Consider the following 15,634-nt stretch of genomic DNA (forward strand, 5'->3'; position numbering starts at 1 on the left):
ATGTCTGCAGGGGGAGATTTTGGAAACCCACTGAGGAAATTCAAGCTGGTTTTCCTTGGAGAACAAAGTGGTGAGTATTAGCACATGGGGGGGGGGTCAAAGGGAAATTGATGGGGTTTCTGTAAAAACACCTAATTTCTAAATTGTGCTGCTAAAGGAGCTAACCATACGGGCTCAACTGAAGATGCCTCTGACATGTAAAAAGGTACCCATGACTGGGAGGCATAGCCTGGGCATTCTCAGGAGCATGCTCATTAGTACAATGTGTTACCTACATACATGTACCCCCGTTTAATTGGAAGGGGTACAGACACAGGTGAGGTTTTAACCCCTCCCATGCTGACGCAGATGTATCACCCCCTTAATAATTATTCTGTTGCGCAGAACCTGAACCAATCTCGCTTATTCTTTTTAACCCATGGGCCTGTCATTTTTTTTGCTAACACATAAATATCTACGCACTTTATGGCTTTTACGGCAGGTGGTGAGGTTAACATCGCATCCAAAATACCTGCAGAATGCAACCATTATTCATGAGTGCCATCAGTCAGATGGCCTTTTCCAATTCTATACCGGCTATACTGTATGGAGGCCCTTTAATCTTCTCAGATGATAGATTTTGCCTAAAAGTAAGATGTTTCGCCTACATGTTGAATGTAGAAAAGCATTGATATTGCCCTAACATCCAATGCTGGAATATAATACTGCACCCTCCATACATCGATTGATATTATATACAGTATAGAGTTCTATCAGCTAGGCACGCCCTTAATGACTCCCGGGATATGTCTGTGAGATCCACAGACTGCTCGCCTCTTATCAGTAGAATGCGATTAGGATTTGTTAGCAGAAGGTGGTATGTGTTTATTTAACGAAAACACCGAAAATCATCTGTCTCTGCCCAGGAGAGGTTGGGTTCGGCTATGAAGACATAAAGTGCATTTATGCAAGACATATCTATATCTGAGAAAATATTGATCTGTTGAATTGATTCCGATCTGCTGTTAAGGAGTTGGTATTACATGTTCTAAATCTTTCATGAAGCACAACACGTATGTACGTATGTACAGTATAAAGATTACCGATATCACATTTCTTGATGATAGAAAAGGCATAGCTAATTAATCTTGGTAGAACGCTGCAGGATTTATATATATTGGTTAACAAAATCAAACCTGTGTGCACGACATAACATGACGAAATGTGGCGATTCTTGGGTGTATATCTGCTTCGGTACACTGCATGTGGACAGCAAGAATTGACTCCGGCTCAAATGATGTGTGGTGTAGCCTTTTTTTTATCAAGGACAGGACAAATCCTTGTTCAGCTTCACCCAATGGGTCAAAGGCCACAGCTGTGAACTAATATTTAAGACCCTTTGACCTCAGGAAAGACATTTATTGCCAAAGTCATCAATCCATTGTAGCTGAGAAATCAGTTAAAGGATTGTGGTTATTAAACGGAGTAATCTAGTAATGCGAGTAACAGGATTATGATATGGCTACCTCAGGGGGATGATTGGCCAGGGATTTCTTTTTTTATTTAGTGGTTACTTTTTATGTTTATTTAATGTTATCGAGTTGCATTTTTTTCAGCATTTACGCAAATTATTTTTGTTCCAAAAACCTCCGATTTTTTTCTACTTAAAAGGGACAGTTTGATGTCCCTGACAACCCCATTGAAGAAGAACGCATAATTAAGTATTTTAATAAGCATTCTCCTCAAAGGAAAGCAAATAAATAAAAACATTTACCTGGCCTGGAAGACACAGCCCTATCACTGTAGCTGCCCTCCTCCTCTATGGTCCTACTTCCTAATCTGATGAATGGGAGAGCTTGCCGGACATGTACACAGGGTTCTGAAAGGACCCCCGCGTGTATCATTCACTGAGCTGGAGCCCACCGGTGCATTCGGCCAAACATATCTCCTGCATGCAAAATAGCTGGGGGACAGGGAAAGAGGCAAAAAAGTATGGTGGATTCTGCGGAGTCCCCCTATTTGCATTTGCACAAGCAACATCCATATAACACGTGGCTGTGTAACACTGGCTGAGTTTTGCCTTCTAAGCTTCTAATGCATTATTGATCCGCAAGGCTTGCAGGCTCTCAGATTGAAATACTTCATCCTTCCTTTTGTTCCAATTACCCATACTACTCCCTTAGATTGTAAACTCACGAGCGGGGCCCTCAAAAGCCCACCATTCCTGCCAGGGGTGTTGTGTAAAAGTACCATAAAGCTAGATGGCAAGCACAAGGGCAGGGCTTTCAATTCCTGATCTGTCTGTATGTATTACATTAGGGCAGCCTATGGAGGGTCCATAGGCTGCCCTAAAATCAGACCTTTATAAACATTACAAAAAGAAACACACATTATATAATGTTTAAAAATCAATAAAGAGAACATAAAGCAAATCAAAAGATATTACAACATTACAAAATATACAGAGTCTAAAACCTACCAATGTGCAGCACATGCGGTAAAATTGTGTTGTGTTGCACACCTGGGACTTATAGGCTGCTGGCCTTAAAGTGCAAGAGACCATTTTACCCTACGTAATGTAAAAACAAAAGGGGCACGAAACTGAGCTCCTGTGTGGACACTAGAGTAGGTCTTGATACTCATATCAACGCGAGGGGACAGCTATATCAGATAAATACTAGAGAAGAAAAAATGAAGCCTGCTGTGGGATAAAACAGGCCCTTTGTCCCCCATATTAAACCACGAAATATTGTGTTTAATCACATAGCGTACACATTTCCTTTTTGTTACAATAAATACTTAATGATGTCTTTGGTTCTATTCGTATGGTTAATGGCTCGCAAATTATTTTCACTCGGTTCCAGTCTCACTCCGTTTCTCATCTTAATGACTCTCAGACTTCTCTGTCTTTAACTAATCATACTTTTCAGCTCTCATCATTATTATTATGAATATTTTACGTTAATGCTCCTTATTACTAGAGGAGAATTTGGTAATACATTTAATAACCCTCACAGTGCCAAAGGGTGTGCAATCACACAAAATAACTTTTGCTTTAGAATGCTAAGAGCTAAGCTGAAATAATGTTGTTTTCATGAAAATAATTAAAGAAATAGGAACTCCGTGTCTCATTAGAATTGTAACAATAATGTAAAACAGCACAGTTTTGTGACAAGTAGCTTTTCTTTCAGGCCTTATGAGCCGTCAGCAGAGGTCGGATATAGAAAGGGTTTTGCTGTATAAGCTTTCTCAGGAAAGCAGACGGTTCACTGAAGGACACAGAGTCTTTGAGAAGAATTTTAATGACCCAGTCTAGTCTGGAAATGGGTTAGGGGGGCTCTGCTCCTTTATGGAAACCGACCCACCCACAGCCTGGCTACATACCTACGAGCATCCCACCATATCAAGTGGCCAGAGGGACACTTGTTTACTGGGAATTGTAATAAAATTTATAATCACATGAACTGTTGCTTTCATCCACATTATCACGCTCACACCCAGCAATCATTCTGAGCTCCTGGAAAAGAGGTAGATCAGGGGAGGAAGCAGGGACAGTGGGGTTTGGGTCAAAAAATGAACTGGAGTCCTAGAGAAGAAAACTTGAGATTTAAGTACTTAGCAGCAATTAAATCATTTGTGTCAGACATTTTGCCCAGGTATATATATATATATATATATATATATGCCAAAATATATGACAAAATGAACCTTATGAACCTTATACCATACACATGTGTTTGTATATTACTGTTCTATCTGGATTATAGGCCATACCTTTTTATCTATTTTTTTAGGAAGGAAATCTCTTTGTGTTTGTCTCTTCCATTCCCTCTATCTATATTCATTTCTCCTTCATTCAGTTAATTTTCTCCACATGCAATTGCCATTCACTAACTCCCTACAACTTAATTTTAAAGCTCCCTCTCACATAGAAGCCACTATGAAGGCTAAAGGGTATACTATATATCAACCTCAAGGAACCGTCATGTCATAAAATACTGTTCCTTTCAATCACTGTCATATAATGGTGCTACAGTTACAAAGCATGTCAAAAGCAGCAAGGCCCCTTCACGTCCAGTGCGATTATAGCCCGCAAACCCATGGCAGTGATCCCTGACCCGATTGACGCAGCTGATTTCAATGGTGGGCTACTCAGTACTGATATAATCCACAGCAAGCAAATCTGAGCAGTCATAGTAACAAAAGAGTTTATCAGATACAAACTACGGGAAGAGATGCTTGTGAGCATCCGTCTCAACTCCCTAAATTATTACTCTCTTCTATCGAACGTACCACTCTCCTCTTACACAGCGTATATCTGGTGTGAACTTGTATCTCTAGATCCCGTCACCCCTCTCACAGAGCACTATGCTTAATTTAATGTATAGTTTAAGTGTAAAAAAATAATAGTTTAGGAATTGTTTTATGTTTATTTGTTGCCTTTACAGGGTGGTAGATCAGTGGAACAGAAGCGGTAGAGGCTAATACAGTGAGGGAATTTAAACATGAATGGGAGAGACATAAAGATATTCTGAGTCTGATACAAGACCGAGGGCTGATTAGGGTCTGAGTCTTTACATCAGGAAAAATGGGCAGATTAGATAGGCCAATCTTTTTTTATCTCCTGTCAACTTTTATATTTCTATGTTTCAAATGTTATTTTATTTAATTTTTTTTCTCTAATACACTTCAGTTTGCATTGTCATAACACAAAGCAAAGAGGAGATTAACTTAACGAATATGATTGTTAACTCAGTTGTGAGAAGGACGCTCATGTTGATACATTGCCCCATCTTACTCTGCTACAGAGAAAATATAAAATATCAGTTTAAGCCAATATGATAAAGCCTTGGGCAGCAAGATGCCTGGAAATCAATAGCAATTGACAGGTGTCTGAGAGAGTTGCATGCTGGGATTTCTACTCCTCATTTAAAAGTGTATGGCCAAAGCTTAAAAAAACAATAGACCTACCAAAAGTCCAAGGTCTGAGAGGATCGGGAGAAGATTACTCCTCCTCACTGAGGAGACATTGACCTGTTCCCTACCCAGGATCGGCCAGTTCTTTGAAAGCCACAATGTGTCCTTAACACAACACATTAGGCACCAAGCTTCTTCTATGGCATCCTCAGTTCCATACAAAATGGATCAATAGACGAGGAACTTCCTCTAGACAAAGAATTTGAGTTCATTTTCCAGGGATCTCAACAAAGCCTGTGCAAAAGGACATTGTCAGAACAGATGTGGTGGAGTCTCCTTGGCTATGGTGTACTGTGGGCCGTGTGAGCTACAAAGCCCCATAGCATACATAAATGTCCTCTGGCCTCCAATTAAAGTCTATCCATGCCCAGTGGCATATTTACCTTTCGCGTTGCCCTAGACCTGACCAAGGCTGCTGCCCCCCTATCAGTTGGCGTCTGCACCGCATTCAATGGCATTCTGTGACCTAAAGGCATGCAGCGCCTTCTAATACAATCTATAGAAGCTGTGTGGTGCGGCCTCCATAGTGTAAATGGTCCAGTGGGGGAAATCAAACATCTCCCCTTTAACCAGCCCATTGAGCAGGGTGATCTGCCCCCCGTTTGGCAGCCGGAGGACTGCCACCCCCCTGGACCTGCCGTCCTAGGCCACGATACGTCACTGTCCATGCCATGTCTTTGTGTCTATTGGTCCGGCTTGCTCTAAAGATGGACAACACAGTTATTATCAATCTATATATTAGGCTGAGACAATGCAGAAAGGGTAAAGTATATTACAAAATCATACTTGGACTGACAGTACGATTTGGATATAATCAGCACTGAGGGATGGTGGGAAATGTATGAACACTTGTACAAAGCTAGAGGCAAATGTGATGTCAGGGCTGAAATATAAAAACCGAAACTATTTAAAGTAATGAACCTTAAATTAAAATAACAATAACACAAGTGATGGGGGGGGCACAATTATGGCTTTGTCTCAGATGTGCCTCAGAGCAATGGGTGTCATATTAAAGCTTTCGAGGAGGGAATGGAAGAAGCATGAATCATGTTAGCCCTAAAGCGGTGTTGACCGGGGTTTTAATATATTTGGAAGAATAAACTAATTTGGGTTGAGAACCATATTAAATTAGTGATATAATATGATACGACCCATGGGATTTTTTTTGCTGGGGTCTTGCTCTTGAAGAATCTCGCCTTTTAATGAAATGTGAAAGAAATGAGGCATTTTTGGGCTTCTTTCTCTCATTAATGTTTTTTTTCCCACTTTTTCATTCACTTAGTTTGCATCATGCTAAGGGGTTGATTGCTCCCATTTTTATTATCTAGGATCTCCTTACCTACCCTAGCTTGTACAACACATGGTGTGGTGGTGGTGGTCTTGTGGTTGCATTTATTCTTATATTGGTACAGATAGAAAGAGATTTAAACAGATTACATTCTTGTTGATTATAATGACAGAAATTGACATGAATTAGGTGTTCGGTGTTAATTGCATATCATACAATGGAGACTTAAAGGAGCCATATGCCAGAATACATGCCTCGAATTCAGTGTATTTTATTAGTGACTCAAGTGAGATTTTTAAATTTAACCTATTTGAGAGTAGACCTTTGAGGAAGCACGTAGAATAATATGTATATTAATAAATAAAAGAATATTTAGCATTATTTCAGCCTACGTGTGGATTAAAGGTTGTTTTGCTGTGGGCTCTCCAGGGAAGGTCTGCCTGGGCTATGTGGTCCCTTCTGTCTTTGTTGCTAAGCTACCGTTTAACAGAGAGGTGCATTTAGCACGCACTTTGGTCCTTCTAGATCTCCGAAGGTGTAAATGATGTCTGAATGCTGTCTGCCAGGGAGGACGATATGTCGCCTTTAATGTCTCACTAAGTGAAGGGTGGTTGGCTAAAATAATCTGTATGCCTCAGAAAATATACGATGAAGAAATAATAATTATTGAATAAAATCTTGCAATGTTTAAAGATATAACTGGTTAGATTTCATTATGAGATTCTGATTAAAAGAAAGTATCGGCTGCAAACTACTGTATAAGCCGTTGAGATGCTATATGTATACTCCAAATCATTCTCACGCTATTGTATAAAATATAAATGTAACCAGGCAACCTCCAATATCCTATACAGAATTAAAGATAGGACTATGCCATTTTAATTTTTGTTATCTCTGATACTATGAGATTAGGGATGTGGCCTTGTAGAACACAATGGCACAAACAAAACCCCATTTCAAAAACAAATTGTTCCTTGTTTTGCACTATTTTTATATTTATTGTGTATGGTACCTCCCAACATTTCAAAATGTGAAAGAAGGACACCTTTTATTTAATCGCTCTCGCGGAACTCATCAATACAATTGCACTTCACAATGCCGCGCTTGCATCGCTACTTAAAACACGCTACATTTTTGTCAGCACAGTCATGCATATTAAAAATAAAGAACACACCAAATTCCCATGAGGCTCAGCCAGACATACTACTTCCATGATGCTGGCTGAGCATCATGGGAAATGCAGTTAACAGTAAGTGTTAGCTGTGAATTACAATTCCCATGATGCTCAGCCAGCCAGGTGTCCACATGAGTTTAAATTCACAACTAACACCTGGCATATCATCTGCTGTTAACTACAGTTCACATGAGGCTCAGCCAGACATACTGCTTCCATGATGCTGGCTGAGCAGTTAGTGCAGTCAACCGTAAAGGTGCAGATGCTAGCTGTGAACTACAATTCCTATGATTCTCAGCCAGGCAGGTGTCCACCATAATGCTGACTGAGTATCATTGGAAGAGTAGTCAACAGCAGAGATTTTTTTTTAATTAAAAAAAGGCTAATGTTAGCCTCCCTCCCAGGACCCTTATACACTGCCTTTACACACACCTGCCCATAAACATACATATACACGTACAGTGCACTTACACACACACATATACACATACACTGCCCTTACATACACCTGCTCATAAACACACATATACACATACACTGTCCTCACACACACATATAAACATATACTAGAGGGAGATCATGGCTGCAGCTGCTGATCGGGGCAGCTGTACGCCCCCCCCCCCACTCGACTTTTCTCATTACAGAGGTGTACTTCTTCCTTCTTTATAATACAATTTGCTAATTTGAGTTGCTTCAAACAATCACATAAAATGGTTCCTTCTATAGAATTTTAGGACAGAGCAAGTATGAGACAATAAGATAGAGGAATGTATCAATATATGTGTCTTATTTATTAAAATGTATATATATAGTACATTAGGGCAGACTAGCTGTTCCTTTTATATGGAGGAAGTTGAATAAAGTTAATCACAAAGTAGATATGGGATTGCCATTCACCACCTAGGTGATAATTGGCATAAGATGGTAAAAATGTAGTTTTAGGGTAATACTATAGGTATAATAAATAAATATATAAAAACTAATATTAAGTACAGTCCCTCAAAAAATATGGTACTTTATCCGTTAAATGTAGCTGCCCTATGTTAATAACTATATGATATGAAAAATACAACCTGACTATTCACATTACAGATACGATACTGATCTCATTATCACTTGCAAAGCTGTTTACTTTGTGGTCAGAGACGAATCTATGAGAAAGGAGTTTACCAAGATATTTAATGTGACAATGACTGATTGATAGCCTTTATGTAATGGAGTTAGGCCATTAGAGGGAGGATAATGCATTTTATTTATAGAATGTAATTTATAAACACATCTTCTGCTGTTTATATGCACATCAGTGTGGCTTTTCGTGCTGTAGAACACTACAACAAACTCATACTCACCAAAGGTCTTAAAAAGATGGAAGAAGGAAGAGGCACATGGGATCTTGGTCCCAAAGCAGGACTGTTCCTCCTAAAGAGGGACATTTGGGAGATGCGTTATCATATAGACTTTTCATATATACTGATAATTCATTTGGCTTAAATAGTGATTTTTTTGAACAGATGCAAATATATTCATGTACACTTGTTCTGTTTTTCAGTTGGGAAAACATCTCTCATCACAAGGTTTATGTACGACAGTTTTGACAACACATATCAGGTAAGCATATTTGGTTCTTACAGATTAAGAAGCAGTATTTACTATTTACGTCAAATAATTCCCAAGCTATTGGATTTCCACCTTGACTTAGTATGTTCTTTTTTTTCTGTACAGCAAGTCTACTACACTGTCTTAATTGATATCAAGGACCATAATGGTGGAAAGATCTAAATTTATTAGAAAACATTTAAAGATATTTTGAGAAAATCATTTAGGAACTTTAAATCTAACCTTGTATTTACAGATTAGAAATGTACCATAACGGGTTTCCATCACATTTATGCATTACACCTTTTTTTTCTAGGCTACAATTGGAATAGACTTTCTGTCAAAGACGATGTATCTAGAGGATCGGACGGTAAGTGTTTTCATATTAAAGGGAGAACTAGGGAGTCTCTTTATTTGCCACATTGAGAGTGATATTAACACTATGAGAATTTTTAGGTAACACTATTCTCCTCTGCTACGTTCATCCATGTTCCTCTTGTTGTGTCTCTACTGTATGGTGTTGTCCCAGGTCAGACTGCAGCTCTGGGACACCGCAGGCCAGGAGAGGTTCCGCAGCCTCATACCAAGTTATATACGGGACTCCACTGTGGCTGTAGTGGTCTATGACATCACAAGTAAGTACCTTTTAAACTTAAATGACCTTAAATGTTGCCTCCTTTGTGAGTGTATGATAGATGGTATGGTGGTATGGGCTATCAAACCCTCCTAATCTAACTAATGGCTTTGACAGCACATCAACTATCAGTAGGGTTCTACAGATACAGAACTGATGAGCATGTTAAGTTAGAATTACTATAATCAGTTATTTATATCTCCATCAACTTACTCAAAAATATATAGAAAAACAACAATATATAAGTGGACCCTATGAACATTCTGTCCAGATGCCCTTGACTCAAACAATGTGAAGCACCCTCTTATTTCATGTTCTACCAAGAAGAAATAATTGCTACATTCAGCAATCTCTCTAAGCTCTGACTTGAGAATGTATCCTTCAAGCATAGAATTAAAAGAAAAACATGGTGACGGATCCACTGTTGGGAAACCACTGATCCTCAAGCACTGTTTACATTTCAGATCCCATCATCTTCAACCAAGCTGAGCTTAAGTAATAATGGCCAATCCCCTTTAAGGTTACCAGGCAAACATTTTAATAAAGTACCGTATTTGCTCGATTATAAGACGACCCTGATTATAAGACGACCCCCCAAAATCTGAATATTAACTTAGGAAAAAAAGAAAAAGCCTGAATATAAGACGACCCTAAAGGAAAAAAGTTTTACCAGTAAATGTTAATTCATGTAAACTATTTTTTTAAATAAAAGCTATGATTGAGAAAAATATTTTTTTTGTTTTTATTTCCTTGTATTTTCCAACCTGTCCCCCAGTTACGCACATCTGCCCCCAGGCTTGCCACACCAATATGGCACTGTGGCCCATGATATGCCTTTTAACCCTCTATATGCCACTGTGCCCCATGGTATGCCTTTTGACCCCCTATGTGCCACTCTGCCTCCAGAAATGCCTTATACCCCTATATCCCATTCTGGCATTTAGGGGGTTAAAATGCATATTATGGGGCAGAGTGGCATATAGGGAGGTATAAGGCATTCCAGGAGGCAGTGGCATTAAGGGAGTTAAAAGGCATTGTATAGAGCACTCTATAAGGCATTTCAGGAGGCAGAGTGCTCTATTAAATGCCCCCTTAACGCCACTCTGCTTCCTGAAATGCCTTATAACTCCCTATATGCCACTCTGCCCCATAATATGCCTTTTAACCCCCTAAGTGCCAGAGTGGCATATAGGGGTATAAGGCATTCCAGAAATGCCCTATGTCCCCCATTTAACACACACACGCACACACACTTACCGGTGCTTCCAAATTCCTGCTGTATTGCCGGGGCAGCGGGTTGACGTCTCCTTCCGCTGCAGCCGGAAGGAGGTGGAGTTGGCAGCGGGGGGTTGTCTGCGTCCATCGCGGATACCTTTCCCGGCTGTCAGAGATCAGAGTTCCGGCACCTGTGCGGGGAACTCTGATTTCTGACAGTCGGGGAAGGTATCCGCGACGGACGCAGACAACCCCCGCTGCTAGCCACACCTCCTTCCGGCTGCAGCGGACGTTGTCTACGCGGATCGCGTAGACGTCAACCCGCTGCCCCGGCAATACAGCAGGAAGCACCGGTAAGTGTGTGTGGGGGGGGGAGACAGGAGGATCCAGGTCCCCTGCAGCGGTGCGGGGGATCTGGATCTTAGTCTCATAATCAGACCTCTATTTGAGGTCTGATTAGAAGACGACCCCGATTAGAAGACGAGGGGTATTTTTCAGAGCATTTGCTCTGAAAAAAACCTCGTCTTATAATCGAGCAAATACGGTAATCAAAAATATTATTGTAAAATCATTTTTCTTTCTCACATTTTTTATGGCAAAGCAAAGTCTTTACTCGCCTCTACTGCACAGAAACCGTTGAGAGGACTATTCCTTGAGGAACATTATAGATTAAGCTTTCCTGTCAGGCTTTGGGGGCTCTTTGTTGAAAAGGGAGTCCAGACAGTGTCTGTGATGAATTTGGGTGAATAAAGGTTGTTATGGAGTCTTTGTAGGCTGTATTTAGAAGAGTAGCCAGCATGTAGCCCGCTGTGCCATCTCCAAGAGCTGCAGATTACTGCATTAGCACCGCAGACCCCCTGCGGGCGCACCCTTGGCACCCTGTAAATATGCAAAAAACACTTTATCAACTATTATATAATTAACGGCACCATTTAGCACCTCTTTAGCATGTCATTAGCATCCTTCTCTGCTTTTCCGTTGTCTGTATGTGTAGTTCACTAATTAAGATGTCTGCTTATGCTCTGGAGAAGCCGGCATCACATGTTAGAGAGATTTGTGAGAAAACAAAATGTTTATATTATTGCAAGCTTTGGAAAGGTTAATGAACTGCAAAAAAACAAAAACTATTGAAAGCTTCGCTTTGTTTAACTCTTTGTTTTTTTTTGTTTCCCCCATCATTTCTTTAATTGATCCGCAGTCCCTGTGCATGCGCATTTAATGCAGGGACCGTGCTGAAAAATCCTTTATCCGAACATCAGAAAAGGTTCAAAAAGCAAAATGACCAGATGTATCAGGTTTTGGCCAATGGGAGAACCCATTTCACAAATAAATTTTAAAATAATATTGATATTTCACGTGGGTAAATGACAAAAGGTGCAATATATAGACCGAAGAACATTACCTATATATATATATTATGCTAGCGAGATTGCTAGTAAATGTATAGATACACCTGTATATACTGTAGACATTTTCAGCCAGTTCCAGGTATGCCAGTGGTTACATTTCCATCCAGTGCATACTTGTGCCAAAATATCTACCTTTTTTGTTATTTGTAACTCTTGTACATTATGCTGTTAAACATTCATCCCATTCATTCCATAAGTATGTATGTCATGCATAGGCTGATTTAACATTGACTTCTATACCATTTCCCCAGATATGAATTCCTTCTTTCAAACCTCAAAATGGATTGATGATGTCAGAACAGAAAGAGGAAGTGATGTTATAATAATGCTTGTTGGAAATAAGACAGACCTTGCAGACAAAAGGTAATATATGTTATATGCACGTTAGAGAAAAGCCTTTGGTTCAAGGGTTATTTAATGGACATTCCAGCCATCATATGGCTTTTAATGCATATAATAGTTAAGTGGTCCCTTTAAATTTACATCTTATTCCCTTGTAAATGCATGCACTATTTATAAAAGTAAAGCTATGGCGCAGTCAGATCAGACTCGCTATAATTACTATAATAACTATAACGGTATCATTAGTAATTTATGACGTTTATCTTGCAAGATTTTTTGTTATGTTTCTACTTTTCTTTTTACTTATCCCGGTGATGTAAGGCTTTCCATGTCTACCTGTGTTTATTTTATACACAGTTCTAATTCATCTGTGCCAATGGGGGTATACAGAGCGTGCCGACTTAATGCCACAATCCTACGAGGTTTTAATTGATTTCAATGCAGATAACAAAGGCTGCATTCATCAGCACAAAAAACGACATAGTGTACGGCCGAATTTCTTTATACTCCCTGTAATTGCAATAAAACTCAGTATCGAGGTTTTCCCGGCTGTATTTAATCTATTGGTGGGAATATTATTATGATTACTATAGTCATTATTCCAGAGCATTGCTATCTTCTGTTTCAATTCCTTTAAGGCAAATCAGTATTGAAGCGGGAGAACAACGGGCCAAGGAGCTGAACATCATGTTTATCGAAACCAGTGCCAAAACCGGATACAATGTTAAACAGGTCAGGCAGTGCATGAGTTGACGGGAGCCGTAGCAGACTGGCAATTAGCTGCCTGAGGGCCAAGCCTGAAGTCCAAATCCAAATACATTTAGCCCAAAAGGCTACATTACCATATTTTAATGTTTAATATTTGTAACATTATCTTGGCTAGCTGGTTAGAACTGTCTAACACACATACTGATATATATATATATAAATGGCTTTGTCTTTGCACTTTAAAAACGCATGCTGTAGAACTTCTCATCAGGATAAACAGGGCATTAGATTTGTAGAACAAACAGATGCTGTGCATTGTGTATGACGGCACAGCAGGGCCGGAGTCATTCTTCATGGTTCCGTATTAGTGCTGAAGCCCTTCTTCTTGAGGTTTTTGGTTGTCTGACTACAGGCCATTGGAGGCCAAGTAATTATGAAACCATGCTCTCCTCCACGGGGGCAAACAGCCTCATGCTGGACATGGAGAGGAGGGCAACTTTATTCCTGGCTCCAGGCTACTCGCTAATGACGTCAGTGCATGTCTCAGACTATAAGCTGAGGCTTGATGCCCTGCGGTATGGATCCATTCTTTTGCTATAGGGGATCGGATTAAGATCTCTACAGATCTGCAGGAGATGCGACAGACTAGATTACTCCCTGCGGGCAGGCTGGGCCAGTCTCCTTGAGAAAGCAGCTGGTAGCTTCTAAAGGACAAGCTGCTTTCTACAAATTTTTTGGGCATTTCAAAAATAACTTTGTTATATTGTGTCCAGCCAAAAAAGCTATTGTATTGCATTATAGTTAACCTCTAGTACAAATGAAAACATTTCTCCCCAAACCACGGCACATTCATTTTGATTTGTTCTTTCCCAAAAATATTACGAGCGGCCCCAATAAGATCAAATGACACAGGTAGATGTTATTAGTTAATAAACATCTCCTAAACATCATTTCAGCTGGGTAACACTTGTTGTCTTTTTTCCAGCTTTTCCGTCGTGTGGCATCTGCTCTGCCGGGGATGGAGTGTCCTGAAGAGAAAAGCAAGGACGGCAGTATCCTTTATGTTGTTGCGTCTGGGTGAGATGCTTTATAGCCCTTAGAATCTAATTACCATACCCTGGAGTATACTATTCTGCAAAAGTATACACATATATATTTACATATATGAATCTTTCCATAGCATGTCTTCAGACAGTTGCAGATTAGCTGGATCTGTTATTTCATCTCAATGTATTAAAAGACAGGTGGTATATAGAATAATTATAAGGATGGGTGCTAATGAGGAACATGGCAGTCCCCCAGTAATGGAGTGCAGTACTTTTAAGTATACGTTGTTGCCAGATGATATGTTAAGCAATCATTTCATCATGTCTGCACTCTTCTACATTTCCTTAACCTTTGCATCAGTGATTGATATAAAACTCGACAAACCCCAGGAACCGCAAGTGACTGATGCTGGGTGTTCTTGCTAATTTGCAGCGGTGGACGGGTCCGCTGCCCAGGCCATGCACTTAGCCTACGATGCTTCCTATTGGTTAGCCTGAAAAAACAAATGTTTGGAAATCACATCTAGGGATTGTTAATACCCCCACTACACCCGTTTCCCTTGTCATACGTACCCCCCGGGTTTTTGGTTTGCCGGCTCTGGTCTCGGACTTGAGTCTCCTGTTGTCAACACACTTTAGCATCTCTCCGTGGCCATTAGTTCTACCTCTTTGTGCTCAAACCTACCCCCCTCTTTAACAGTCTACCACCCGTAAGAACTACACAAACCCTCTTATACGATCACTCGCTCGTCATCAACAGTCTAGACTTTAGGAATTCAGAACCGTTCAGTTTGATTGTAGTGTTCCAGATGATATTCTCACTAGGAAACGATGTAAATTAAGAGTTTAACTAGATATGCACATTTTAAACTCATCTCCACAATGCCTTTCTCACCTCATCTGTCTTTAAAGAAACAAATACACGTATTAGACCTCTAACGTTAATACCCCATACTTAGCCTTCACACGAGAAAGGGGATTCTGCCTTTAAATGCTGTTAACACGACACTTTAATTTGTTTTGATTTGTTTAGTATATATTATTGTACTTTATCAAAATTGCCAAAAAAGTGACAGACTATTTGCAGCACTGTGGCGTTTTCAGTATGCATGTTAAAAAGCTGGAAATTATGTCTGTAAATGTGTACATGGTGTTCTGACGCAGGAATGCATTTCCAGTTGACTACAAATCACATTATCCATCCACCAGAGAACAGGAACTGATAACGTACTGTATAAGGTAAATTGATATTTAAGGGGTTTTTTG

The 15,634-nt window shown here is 39.9% G+C and overlaps 1 protein-coding gene across 3 annotated transcripts; it reads left to right on the forward strand.

Moving 5' to 3' along the window:
• Positions 1-14,794, forward strand: LOC149288172 (ras-related protein Rab-6B-like). Of its 3 annotated transcripts, none has more exons than XM_089492025.1 (8): positions 1-70; positions 8,968-9,026; positions 9,331-9,390; positions 9,544-9,649; positions 12,524-12,635; positions 13,253-13,346; positions 14,308-14,374; positions 14,730-14,794. In XM_089492025.1, exons 1-8 carry the CDS (start codon positions 1-3, stop codon positions 14,792-14,794), a joined length of 633 nt encoding a protein of 210 aa, XP_089348151.1. The 3 variants fall into 3 exon arrangements, with proteins under 3 accessions (XP_089348151.1, XP_089348152.1, XP_089348153.1); XM_089492026.1 differs by having other exon boundaries at positions 9,331-9,384; XM_089492027.1 differs by lacking the exons at positions 9,544-9,649; positions 12,524-12,635; positions 13,253-13,346 and having other exon boundaries at positions 9,331-9,384.
• The last annotated feature ends 840 nt before the right edge of the window (positions 14,795-15,634 follow it).

The sequence above is a fragment of the Sceloporus occidentalis genome, unplaced genomic scaffold (genome assembly GCF_023333645.1).
Source record: "Sceloporus occidentalis isolate IW3139 unplaced genomic scaffold, rSceOcc1.0.p SCAF_53, whole genome shotgun sequence".
NCBI lineage: Eukaryota > Metazoa > Chordata > Lepidosauria > Squamata > Phrynosomatidae > Sceloporus > Sceloporus occidentalis.